This window comes from Acipenser ruthenus, chromosome 8 (genome assembly GCF_902713425.1).
Source record: "Acipenser ruthenus chromosome 8, fAciRut3.2 maternal haplotype, whole genome shotgun sequence".
Lineage (NCBI taxonomy): Eukaryota > Metazoa > Chordata > Actinopteri > Acipenseriformes > Acipenseridae > Acipenser > Acipenser ruthenus.
In genome coordinates, this window is record NC_081196.1 from 29,048,407 (window position 1) to 29,061,313 (window position 12,907).

Below are 12,907 nucleotides of genomic sequence, written 5' to 3' on the forward strand. Positions count from 1 at the left end.
ACACATCACACAGCAAGCACGACTCAGCACTCCATGCATCAGCCAACATGTAACCCAGCAACCACAACGGCATTGAATACTGCTTGGCATGTCGAAAAATACGGGGTCTGATCAGCATTTCCGATCTGTCCAAGCTGGTACTGTTTGTTAGAAATGCTGAAATTGTAAAGGTTTCTCTTGGAATTCCTCAGGAAGCTTGGTTTGTTTTTTCTCAGCAGTGTCACGTTGCTACGGTATACTTTGGTACTCAAAAGGGATACCTTATATTATCTACATTTTCCTAATATGAATTTCTTATATCCTAATATGTGATTCTGTAAGATTCACTATGGATGTTTCTGCTCAGCTAATATGCTTATGTACCTTTCTTCCATATCATACAGAACCCACATAAGAGAAAATTAAACGAGTAAGAAATGAAATACAGTCATCACTCACATATCCGACCCTATAAAACTTTGACTTCATGGTTAAACGAGTGTAATGCAAGTCTGATTATTTCATTTTGGCCCGTTCCAATGCTTGTCCAATTTTTCAGGCTTCCATTTAGATGTACTGTAGTTGGTTTTGTTGGTACAGTACTATATTTTTAACAGAAGTATTTTAGTATTTTAATTCAGAATGATATGATTCTGAAAATATCACTTGCCAAAAGAGACAACTGTGCACTGTAATACAGTACATTCTTTTAAATCCGGTACATATTCTAGCAGTATGTAAAATTTCCCATTAATGACACAACAGCAAAATGAAATCAAAATGTTACCCACGCATAGAACTGCGTAAAACATAAAAGGCAATGCAATTTAGCAAAAGATTAAAAAAAAACAAAAAAAAAAAAACATCTGTTTCCAGAATTAAAACAGTATAATGCTTGATAAGGCCCTAATGTCACAGTTCACTTGCAAATGAAAATGCACAAAAACAACTAAAGATCACAGATTTTTTTTTTTAAATACATCACAGTTTCTAAAACTGTTTAATGATTAACTTTTACATTACCGTAGCTTGTCTTGTTCACTTTGTTTTTGCTGCATTTTCATCATGTGAAATTGGAGGAAGCGCTGTGTAACTGCACAATAAAGACAGACTGATTTGGCATGTGAGAGAAAAAAAAGGGCTGTGATGGATAAACAAGTACATCGTAACATTGAAGAGGTGGGCTTTGGGCTGTGACGGGTAAGTGCATTAATGTGTTACATATATACAATGGAGATTGATTTTATTCTTAATACAATGCCGGTAAAATGCGACTGACCTGTATCTGGGTAACGGATATCCGAGTGCTGACTGTATTATGCTAATAATCGAAAGTATAAATTTAGGATGAGATTTGCTTGCACTGATGTCTTCAGTTGAGGAAAGCTTTTATAACTTGGCTGATGAAGGGGCCACAGCAATAGATAAGTGAGTACTGACTGAGTATTCATTGAAATTTCAGGTTTTGCAGTAATAACACCATAATTAAAAAGTGTTAACCATGGTGAGTGCAACCCCCTTTGATTGGCATAGTGTCTCTTTGATGTTTTTTTTTTTAAACTTGCATTTTGGATTTGCATATTTTTCAAATACTGTACAACACAAATCCCAAATCAAAGTAAAAACACAATCAAATTGCCTAAATATCTGCTAGCACAAGAAAAGGGTGCCAGTGAAGTGCATTTGAAAGCCACTGCTTTTAAGTGTTAAATGTGCTTATACTTTTTATGCCATTTGAACAAACTGTAAAAACAAAAACAAAACACTGTGTGGGTCGATGTTTATATGAAATATATGAATGCCACTGTTGTGATGAATTTTAATACAGTTGTATTGAACGAATTGTGTTTTGAGGGGGGAAAAGTCAGTGAATGCTGTCCAATCTGAATAGCACTTTTCATTAATACTATAGCTTTTGTGCTTTGGAAACATTAAATCCAGTGATTTTATGTTTGTCTTAAGGAGGCATTTTAAAAGCAGAGCTTTGAATTGTTGCTAACATGCTGACTAGCGCTGATATAACTGCCCAGTAGTTCAATTGGAATGGCAGCTGCCTTTGATGCAGAGGAAAATATTACAATTTGACTTTGATAGGTTAGCTTTGTTATTATATGTTATATTGTTCATTATGTCTTTTTAAATGAAATAAAACAAAATTCCAATATAACATGCTGTATAATGATAAAAAAATAAATAAATAAAAAAACAATGTGCTATCATAGAACATTACAATAAAGACTGTATGGCACTCTAATGATGCTCTCTAAAGATTTCCAATTGATTTTGCATAGTTTTTAAGCAGTACCCTAGCAGCAACATAAAGAAAACATGCCCTGTTTTATTTCCTTCTGTTTGTATCTTAGTATTTTCTTATCTTATTTATTTATTTATTTATTTATTTTTACCAGTGGCTTCCTTTGCCAAGTGAGAGGCTTTTAGACCAATGTGCCTGATAAACTGTTACCCTGCTGTATCTTAAATCTGTACAAAAACAATTCACATGTGTAAAAACAGCCAAGTTAGAATAGAGGAATAGGCACATGAAGATGTGATATCTACAAAAGGGGTCACGTTTTATACAAAAAGGGGCCAGCCCTGTAAAGATGTTGATACCAAGACACAATTTGGGCAAACTTCACCCCCCATTTTTATTGCAGTAGGAACTAGTAGCAACATGAATAAAAAAGTGTCAGAAACTACTAACTACTTTTTCAATTTGTTTATCATTACTAATGGTAACATAATCTCACAAAACATCTCCACAGTCTGTGGTGTTCGCTTTCTCTGAGGTTGCCCTCAATTGTGCTGTAGGCATGTTAGTCTGGGCATATGCAAATGTGTCTAGTGCAATGTGCAAAGACCAGATGGTAACTGACTATGAAGTCAGGCCTGTCTGCTGTGCAAATTGATCTTTTTGCTAGCAGTCAGCGAACTGGTTCTCTTGAACCTGATCCTCTGTCGTAGATTACATGGAGTTGTTGGAGCAATTAACGTTAGCCTGATATATCAGTTTTAACCTCATAATGCAAACAGGGAGTCAAGTTCAGGAATTTGAAAGGAGATACATGAGATATATTTAAGCTTACAGCCTAGCCAAGGTACTAGTGCTGGGAGCCTAAATATCTTGAATAGGAATCCCTTTCTGGTCACCAGCCTAACATGCCTGGCCTGTACTGAACATGCATGCACATGTCTATTCCTCAGCTTGATCTTTTATCACAAATAACACGTGAAACATTAGCTTGATTCACTAGCCTCATGCCTTTCACCTGGGTTAAAGTTGGGTTTTGTGGTCTCAACTTTGCATTCTACAGGGATTACAGTACATGTATTGTACAGATTTAAGCTGTCAGGGTGAGAAAGCATTTTCTTTGAGTTCTTAAATCCTTTGCAAATACCTGCCCATCTCCAAATAAAACCAATACTGGCTGTACCCTTTGTGAGTGTAAAGGAATTGCAGTCTGCATGACAGGTTTAGCTCAGGACAATATGATTGTTGAGAGTATTTAAAGTGCTATCAGGTAGCCTTAAACATAAAACATGGGTAGACTAGTTAAAATGCAGTACATGAGTCTCCACATTTTAACATGAATAGGTGTTAGGGATTTCTTAACGAATATCTTGAATATAAACTTGATCATTATATTGTTTTTTGGGGTTTAAATATCTGAAACAATTGGTATATTTATTCAATCTATATAGAAAATGTACATCTCATAGTAATCCACAATCATATATAATCAGGCACACTGACCTTGTATTAATAGGGACAACATATATTGATTGAACGCTTAAACACTGAGGATCAATTTTAAGAGCAGTTGTAACTGTACAGAGGGTGGTCAAAGACCATTCCCTTATGTGCATCAAAGGAATTTCAAGGAATTACATGTATACTGTCAGGGACCAAATTGGTCTTATTAGGGTCCATGCATTATTAAAACAATAGGACCTGAAGAAGACCACATACAGTTAAATATCACACCAAAGGGGTTACAAAAAGTATCCTTTAAAGAGGTAATAGCCAAGGCATATTTAGTTAAATGGAAGTAGGTTAAGCCTACCCTGGGTTACAAGACAGCTAGGAAAAATGGGATTGTCACAGTTTTCAGTCTTATTTTTGTGTCAGAAACAGTATATTTGTTAAATCGGTTTTGCTATTTTATTCAATTTTGGTAATATCACATTTTATAATGTGAACAGGTATAGTCCACGTAAGTATGAGATGTGCAAGTGGTGTCTGTTTTGGTGCAGAAGTACGTGACAGAGTTTCCTTTTTCTCTTATATTCAATCAAAATGAACAAACAGAAGTTCCAGTTATCAAGACAAATAATAAACAAACTCAAATAAACACAGTCCAGGACTTTCTTTGTGGATCGAGACCCTCAGGTAAGGAGTTGCTTGTTGTATCCAAGTTCCTTTGGTGTTGGCTTGGTATTGTGGTTTCTTTCTCTTTTCCAGGTTGTCGCGGACATCCACCAGATGGCGCTGTGGAGTCGTGATCGTCCCCGTCCTCTACTCACAGGTTTGTACTCCCGACTGCCCCGGAGGTCTGTTGCAGAAGAGTGCGGCCCCAACACCCAGCCAACCTTTCGTAAAGGTAAGTAATAACACTGCTGTGTAGATTAGAATTAGTATAGGTGATCAAACAGTGAGCAATGAGCGTTCTCTAACTCTCGCCTGTCTTTTGTTGCAGGTTCCACTGTTCCCTGGACATAAAATAAAGTTGTGTTTAAATAACCCTTTTTGCGTCCCTGCGTATTATTACACCGTTCAACACTTCCAGATGGACACAGTTCTCCTGGATTAATAACTTGCCCTGTTCGTGGGCTTTTGATACAGTCTTTAAGCACGCTGTTTAAATACACACAAGTCCCGTACTTCAGTAGCTCCCAGCATATCAAAGGAAAAACACAGCGTACTCACTCTGCAGCAATCCGTGTTCTCGGCGTTGCTCCGATGTAGGGAAGCTTGTAGTCCGCCGTGTTGTTTCAAGGTAGAATCACCGTGCACTGTCCCGCTGTAGAAACAATTGTTGTCTCCGACTGGTGACAATGGTAGTCCGTAAGGTTGCTTCAATGTAGTGCCTCAATACGCTGTACCGTTTTAGAAACAAGAGCTAAAATTGTATTCCTCTGGTTTACCACTGGTTAATATCCCAATCTCACTCCCAATGCAGCTGCCCGCTTTCGTCTTGGTTCGGTACTCTACCGTCCCACGGCTCGTGTGTGCACCTGTTCTCACTCCCCCCTCTATCTGATTCCAGCAGCTTTTTAAAGCTGCCGCTGTTACCCGTCATGCAATGTGGGTTTTCCCTGTTGTTAGGAAATGTAGTTAATGGTCGTTCTGTGTCTCTTCCAGGGTTACTCCCTGTACCTGCTGTCTCTAACCCCTTCAAAACTCTTTTAATCTCACAATAATTTATAATTTCGGCGATCGGGTTGTCTAATTTCATAATTTACATTACCAATTTCCCGAACCACCTCATATGGCCCCTGCCACTTAGCATACAACTTAGATTCCAATGTGGGAAGTAGCAACAGTACTTTATCACCTGGCCGAAAAGTCCGAATACGTGCTTGTTTATTGTACTGTTGCTCCTGGCGATGCTGAGCTGGTTTTAGATTCTCCTGTGCCAAACGACCAACCAATGCCAGGCGGTCTCTTAACATAATTACATATTTGACTATGCTTTTGGAGGTTTTTGTTTGCTCCTCCCACCCTTCTTTCACAAGATCAAGGATACCTTGTGGTTGCCTCCCATACAGCAGCTCAAAGGGAGAAAACCCGGTCGAACTCTGAGGCACCTCTCTCACTGCAAACATTAGGTAAGGGAGGAGTTTAGCCCAATGTTTTTGCTCTTGGTTGACAAACCGCTTCAGCATCTGTTTCAAGGTCTGATTAAAACGTTCCACCAAATCGTCCGTCTGCGGGTGATAAACGGAGGTTCGGATCGACTTAATTTGCATCAATTTGTATAATTCTTTCAAACATTAAGACATGAAGTTTGTTCCGTGATCAGTGAGGATTTCTTTTGGAATCCCTACTCTCGATATGATATTCACTAACTCTTTAGCAATGGCTGTGGCACTAGTGGATCTCAATGGTACTGCCTCTGGATATCTGGTCACGTAGTCCACCACTACCAAAATGTGCGTATATCCAGAGTCAGACTGGCTCAATGGACCCACTATGTCCATAGCAATGTGCTCAAAGGAAACTGAGATTAGGGGCAGTGGGACCAGCGGGGCCAGGCGAACCCGCCCTGGCATTCCGGGCATTCCGCTACATATCGTGCCACCTCACTAAAAACTCCCATCCAATAAAATCAAGCCAATATTCGTTCCCGAGTCTTATCGATACCTTAATGGCCCGAACAGGGGACATTGTGAGCCAACCGCATGATCTCACGTCGAAAAGACTTGGGAACGAGTAGTTGTGTTACAATCTGACTTGTGCTCGTGGCTTTGGATACTCTATATAGTAAATGCCTGACAATAATGTGGTTGGGATATGTAAGCAGCCGGCTATCCTCTACATCCTTCCCCTCGATAGACCGAACCTGCCCCCAGATGTGTGCCAGCGAAGGATCGTTTTTCTGTTCCAACGCTAGGTCCACATCTCGGTCCCAGAACTTCGGGATATCGAGCGGAGCAAAAGTAGTTTCAGCACTGGGGGCCTCAGTAACCTGCCCCCGCAGGTCACACTGGGTCCCAACCCCCTTTCCTTTACATTTGACAGATCCTGAGGCTTCCCCCACCAAACCCCAGCCTTGTTTCATTAATGTTCCTTCCCATTTTTCAACCCTTTGCTCTCTTTTTGTTTTTTTGGGCGAAACTGAGAATGGAACAAATCGGTGTAGAGCGGGAAAATATTCCCAATAGTCTCCCCCGCTGCTCCCATGGTCTTACCGGAGACTGGCTTTACCGCTTTGTTAATCATGCTACTAAAATGCGGCCAGTCTCAACCTAAAATAACCGGATAGGGCAGCTTGTCTGCCACAGCCACGATTACGCAACGGGCATGACATCCAGCTGTCAAATCTAATTTGGTAAGGGGGTAGTCCTTGTTATCCCCATGAATACAGGAAATGACCACGACCACTCGTGACCACCAAGGTACCCCCTTTAATAGAGCTCGTCTAATTAAAGTCTGCCCACATCCTGAGTCCACTAATGCATGGGTGCTCACTTCACCAACCCGTACATTAACAACACAAGGCCCCTCCCAATCATTACCCCTGGACTTACCTGGTGCCGCCAGGACGTAATGTGAGGTCACCCCACATTCCATGGCCGCCGGACAATTCTGAGCCAGGTGACCGACCTCCTGGCACCGGTAACAGGTGGGGCGAAAGGGTGCCCACGGAGCCTGCGTGTCCCGTTGCCGATTTGGCAGCGGGAGGGGTACTCTGCTCTTACCCCGCTGGGGGTCGCCCTTGCTCTACATTGTGTTGGAGGGAGGCCACCCATGGGGTGACGCTGCAGTGCTGGTCCGTGGGTGGTGGGGGTGAAGCATGGTGGTGGTGGTTCTGGTGCCGCCGCTCGCGGTCTACTGGAGGCAGGAGCAGGTAGGGTGTCCACTGGAGCGGAAGGGAGGGCGTCCTCGAACCCTTCGGCCAATCGAACTGCTGCATCCAGGGTGGTGGGACGGAGGCGACTGACCCAGGTCCAGGTGTCCGGCCCCAGCACCTTCACAAACTGCTCAATAGCAATGAGCTCAGTTACTTTTTCCGCACTGTTGGTGCCGGGGCAGAGCCACTGGGTCACGTGGTCCACCAGTTGTTGCGCCATCACGCGGGGTCGCAGTCCTGGGGGTCGCTGGTATTCCCAGAACCGGCGACGGTGGGTCTCTTCAGTAATATCCAGTCGCTGGAGAATGGCCTGCCTCACACGATCATAATCGAGGGCGTCTTCGTTTGTTAAGGCTTTGTAGGCTGCCTGGGCTTCCCCGATCAGATTGGGGCCCAACTGGGTAGCCCACCAATCCTGAGGCCACTGTGCTGCCGTAGCCTGCCTTTCAAAAGCTACCAAGTAGGCCTCGGGATCATCCTCCAGCGACATCTTCACCACCCTTATCCTGGGAACGGGTGACGTTGGTTCGGTCGCCGGTCCCCCCCCTCGATTGGCCTCCAGGAACATGGAATTCATCCGCTCCATCATGGACGCCATTCCCTCCTGATTTCTTCGCTCCTGTGCTTCCAGTATTGCTCCTAATGTGGCGGCATCCATCCCTGATCCCTCTTCTGATCACCAACTGTAGTAAAGATGACTGGTGCAGTGCAAAAGAGTGTAATGTCCAGGCTGCCGTTTCCCAACAATAATCAAAGTTTAATAAATCCAACAGAAAGTTCACAACGAAATCCAAAACAAAACAATAATAAGCCCACTACCAACAATGGTATTTTGGGTAAAAATAACAAAAAGGTTCAGGGTCCAAAAGTTAACAAAAAGACACTCCGTTAACCACAATCCTCCGTGCACGAAAACTGTGCTCTTTTCTTCCGGGGATCGTGGTGTGTGCGCTGTGCGTTGTTGTGCTGTGTAGTGAGGGGCGTGCTCTGGGGTTTCAGCTGGCTCTCCGGCTACAGCCTCCTGTCCTCCGGCTCCTCTACTAAAGACACAAACAAACACGTAACACAGAATAATATATAAACACTAGCTCCGGCCGGCTGTTTTACTTTCTCAGCGCAAGGGGAGGTTTTGACGTAGCTCCTTCCCCTTTGTACCCAGCAAACAACTCCCTGCAGTCAGCGCATCGCAATGGTTTCTCCAATAGAGGGCTACCCCGCAGCTGACTGCAATGGAATCGTCCTGAATACTTGCAGCTATGCGCCCCTCCTAATATGGTCACCTTCCGGTTTCCACCTACCACCGAGATGGCAGATCTAGGAGGCAGCATACCTTCTCCCTTACACAGCGTCCTTTCTAATCGGGAGGGAGATTTACAACATCGATCCTTTCTCTCTCTATCACAGAAGGTCATTCCACCACTGCGGGGCGAGGGTAGAGAAGGAGCGGGCTCTGGAGGCAGGGGAGCGTAAAGGAGGTAGAGTCAGTCTTCTAGCGTAGGAGGAGTGGATAGGTCGAGTGGGGGTGTAGGGAGAGATGAGGGTCTGGAGGTAGATGGGTGCAGTCTGGTCAAGGCATCTGTAGGCTAGTACAAGAGTCTTGAACTGGATGCGAGCGGTGATCGGGAGCCAGTGGAGTGAGCGGAGCAGTGGAGTTGCGTGGGAGAAGCGAGGCAGAGAGAACACCAGGCGAGCAGCGGAGTTCTGGATGAGCTGGAGTGGACAGGTGGCGGACGCAGGGAGGCCAGCCAGGAAGGAGTTGCAGTAGTCTAGGCTGGAGAGTACCAGGGCCTGGACCAGGAGCTGGGTGGCGTAGTTGGTGAGGAAGGATCGGATTCCACGGATGTTGCTCAGGAAGAATCGGCAAGTGCGTGCCAGAGTGGAGATGTGCTGGGAATAAGAGAGGCAGGGGTCCAGGGTGACTCTGAGGTTCTTAGCTGAGGAGGAGGGAGAGAGTGTGGTAGATTCCAGAGGAACAGAGATAGAGAGATCAGAGGAGGGGGAGGAGGAGGAGGGAAAGAAAAGGAGGTCAGATTTAGAGAGGTTGAGTTTGAGGTGATGCAAGTGCATCCAGGAGGAGATAGCAGACAGACAGGTAGAGATATGGGAGGGGATGGTGGAATCAGAGGTGGGGAAGGAGAGGAAAATCATCAGCAAAGAAGTGGTATGAGAAACCATAGGATGCGATGAGGGGGCCCAGGGAGCGGGTGTAGAGAGGGAACAAGAGAGGACCCAAGACTGATCCTTGGGGGACTCCTGTTGAGATTGGGCGAGGTGTGGAGGTTGCTCCACGCCAGGTTACCTGGTAAGTGCAGTTGGAGAGGTAGGAGGAGAACCAGGCCAGAGCAGTGCCAGAGATTCCCAGGTCAGCAAGAGAGGATAGTAGAATAGAGTGATCGACAGTGTCAAAGGCAGCAGAGAGGTCAAGAAGAATTAGGACAGAGAAGAGAGATGCAGCTCGGGCAGAATTTAGTGAGTTGGTGACAGACAGGAGAGCGGTTTCAGTGGAGTGAGCAGAGCGGAAGCCAGATTGGAGAGGGTCGAGCAGAGAGTGATTGGACAGGAAAGCAGAGATCTGGCGGTGTACAGCCCGCTCGAGGGTTTTGGAGAGGAAGGGTAGGAGGGAGACAGGACGGTAGCTCTGGAGGGAGGTGGGGTCGAGGGTAGGTTTTTTGAGGAGGGGAGTGATAGAGGCTTGTTTGAAGGCCGAGGGAAAGAGACCAGAAAGGAGAGAGGTGTTGAGAAGGGAGGAGATGAAGGGAAGTAGAGCAGGAGCAGCAGCTTGAAAGAGGTGAGTGGGGAGGGGGTCCAAGGCACACGTGGTGGGTTTGTGACCCTGGAGCAGGAAGGAGAGGTCAGAGTCTGAGAGGGGAGAGAAGGTGGAGAAGGAGGGTGAGTTAGTAGGGGATGCAGTCGGTGTAGGGGTTGGAGCAGGAGGGGGTGCGGGGGAGGGAGAGGTGTTAAAGAGTTTGCAGATATCTGAGATTTTAGAAGAGAAGGAGGCAAAGTCATCAGAGGAGATAGAGGAGGGAGGAGGAGGGGGGGAAGGTTTAGGAGGGAGGAGAATATAGAGAATAGTTTACGTGGGTTGTTAGTGGAGGCTTGGATTACAGATTGGAAATAAGTACATTTAGCAGAGGAGAGAGTAGAGGAGAAGGAGGAGAGGAGAGTGCAGTAGAGGTCTAGGGCAGCAGGGAGTTTGGTTCTCTTCCATTTCTTTTCAGCAAATCGCAGTGAGGTCCAGTTGATGGCCAGCTTTGTGGGTAGGGGGAGATGGAGAGAGACAGAGGTCGTAGGAGTGAAGGAGAGGGAGGAATCTGGCAGAGTGGCTGGGGTTGGAGAGATGGATATTGAAGTCACCTAACAGGACAGTTGGGGAAGACAGAGAGGGGAGGGAGGAGAGTAGATAGTCGAGTTCATCTAGAAAGTGAGCGAGAGGTCAAGAAGGACGGTACAGTACAATTAGCAGGAGTTCACAGGGAGACGTTAGTTGGACAGCATGAAATTCAGAGTTATTAACAGAGAGTGAGGAGAGGTCGGAAGGGACAGAAAGGAGGGAGAGAGGAGAAGACCAGTCCCACCTCCCCATCCAGTGAGACGCGGGGTATGGGACAGGACGTAGTGAGAGGACGGGGCGGCAGGAGTTACAGTGTTATCAGGGGACAGCCAGGTTTCAGTGAGAGCAAGGAAATCAAGAGAGAGGTGGGAGGCAAAGGCAGAGATGAAATCAGCTTTGTTAGCAGAAGAGTGACAGTTGCAGAGTGCACCAGAGAGTGTGCGGGAGGGGGGGAGAGGCAGAGGGATGAGGTTAGAGGGGTTGGCGGAGCAGCGGCAGAGAGAGGGCAGAGGACGAGGGCGAGAGAACAGAACAGGGATGTGTGAGACAGTCATAGCAAGACAGGCGAGACAAATAGGCACAGTGGGAGCGGTGGGGTGGAGGGTACAGACCTGACTAGTAGGTGGCATCTTCAAGAGCGCTGTTAGGTTCGGATCTATTCCAACAGGGTCTCGGCGCAGGCCTCCCCTCGCTGGACTCCCACAGCTAGACCCCCGGCTCTTTTGTTGTGTAATTGACACTGGTAGTAGTAACTGGCAAGTGCCTCGGTCATTTTTCATGGCTGGCTGTGGCCCTGATATACAGGGCCTTGCAAAAGTATTAAGACCCCTGACCAATTCTCTCATATTACTGAATTACAAATGGTACATTGACATTTCGTTCTGTTTGATATTTTATTTTAAAACACTGAAACTCAAAATCAATTATTGTAAGGTGACATTGGTTTTATGTTGGGAAATATTTTTAAGAAAAATAAAAAACTGAAATATTAACACATTAACATTTGGTAGAGCCAACTTTCACTGCAATAACAGCTTTAAGTCTTTTGGGGTAAGTACGTACCAGCTTTGCACACAGTGTCGGAGTGATTTTGGCCCATTCTTCATGGCAGATTTGCTCCAGGTTGTTCAGGTTGGTTGGACGACGCTTGTGGACCACAATTTTCAAATAGTGCCACAGATTCTCAATGGGATTGAGATCAGGACTTTGACTGGGCCACTGTAGGACATTCACCTTTTTGTTCTTGAGCCACTCCAATGTTGCTTTGGCCTTGTGCTTGGGATCATTGTCCTGCTGAAAGGTGAATTTCCTCCCAAGCTTCAGTTTTTTAGCGGACTGAAGCAGGTTCTCTTGCAGTATTTCCCTGTATTTTGCTCCATCCATTCTTCCTTCAATTTTAACAAGATTCCCAGTCCCTGCTGATGAGAAGCATCCCCACAGCATGATGCTGCCACCACCATACTTCACTGTAGGGATGGTGTGTCTTGAGGCATGGGCAGTGTTAGGTTTGCGCCACACATAGCGCTTTGAGTTTTGGCCAAAAAGCTCTATCTTGGTCTCATCTGACCACAAAACCTTTTCCCACATTGCAGCTGGGTCACTCTCATGCTTTCTGGCAACTCCAGACGTGCTTTCAGATGGTACTTTTTGAGTAACAGCTTCTTTCTTGCCACCCTCCCATACAGGCCAGTGTTTTGCAGAGCTCTTGATATGGTTGACTGGTGCACCATTACTTCACTCCCAGCCACTGAACTCGGTAGCTCCTTCAAAGTGATTGTTGGCCTCTGTGGCTTCTCTCACAAGTCTCCTTCTTATTTGAGTGCTGAGTTTTGAGGGACGGCCTTTTCTTGGCAGTGCCTGGGTGGTGTGATGCAGCTTCCACTTCCTGATTATTGATCCAATTGTGCTCACTGGGATATCCAAACACTTGGATATTATTTTGTACCCTTTCCCTAATCTATGCATTTGTATTACTTTCTCTCTAACTTCTGTAGAATACTCTTTGGTCTTCATTTTCCTT

The 12,907-nt window shown here is 45.4% G+C and overlaps 2 protein-coding genes across 2 annotated transcripts in view; one reads left to right on the plus strand and one right to left on the minus strand.

Annotated features, from left to right (window-relative positions):
* Window positions 1–4,720, plus strand: part of LOC117407507 (protein CREG2-like) — an 18,095-nt gene extending 13,375 nt beyond the window's left edge. The window contains exon 4 of the mRNA XM_059028793.1: window positions 1–4,720. This exon is cut by the window's left edge and continues 826 nt beyond it. The gene's annotated coding sequence lies outside the window, so the exon portion shown is untranslated.
* Window positions 4,721–7,257: 2,537 nt separating this feature from the next.
* On the minus strand, window positions 7,258–8,151 carry LOC131737880 (putative SCAN domain-containing protein SCAND2P). Its single transcript, XM_059029656.1, has 2 exons — window positions 8,011–8,151; window positions 7,258–7,863 (listed from the first exon to the last, which is right to left on the minus strand). Exons 1-2 carry the CDS (start codon window positions 8,149–8,151, stop codon window positions 7,258–7,260), a joined length of 747 nt encoding a protein of 248 aa, XP_058885639.1.
* Between the last annotated feature and the right edge of the window lie 4,756 nt (window positions 8,152–12,907).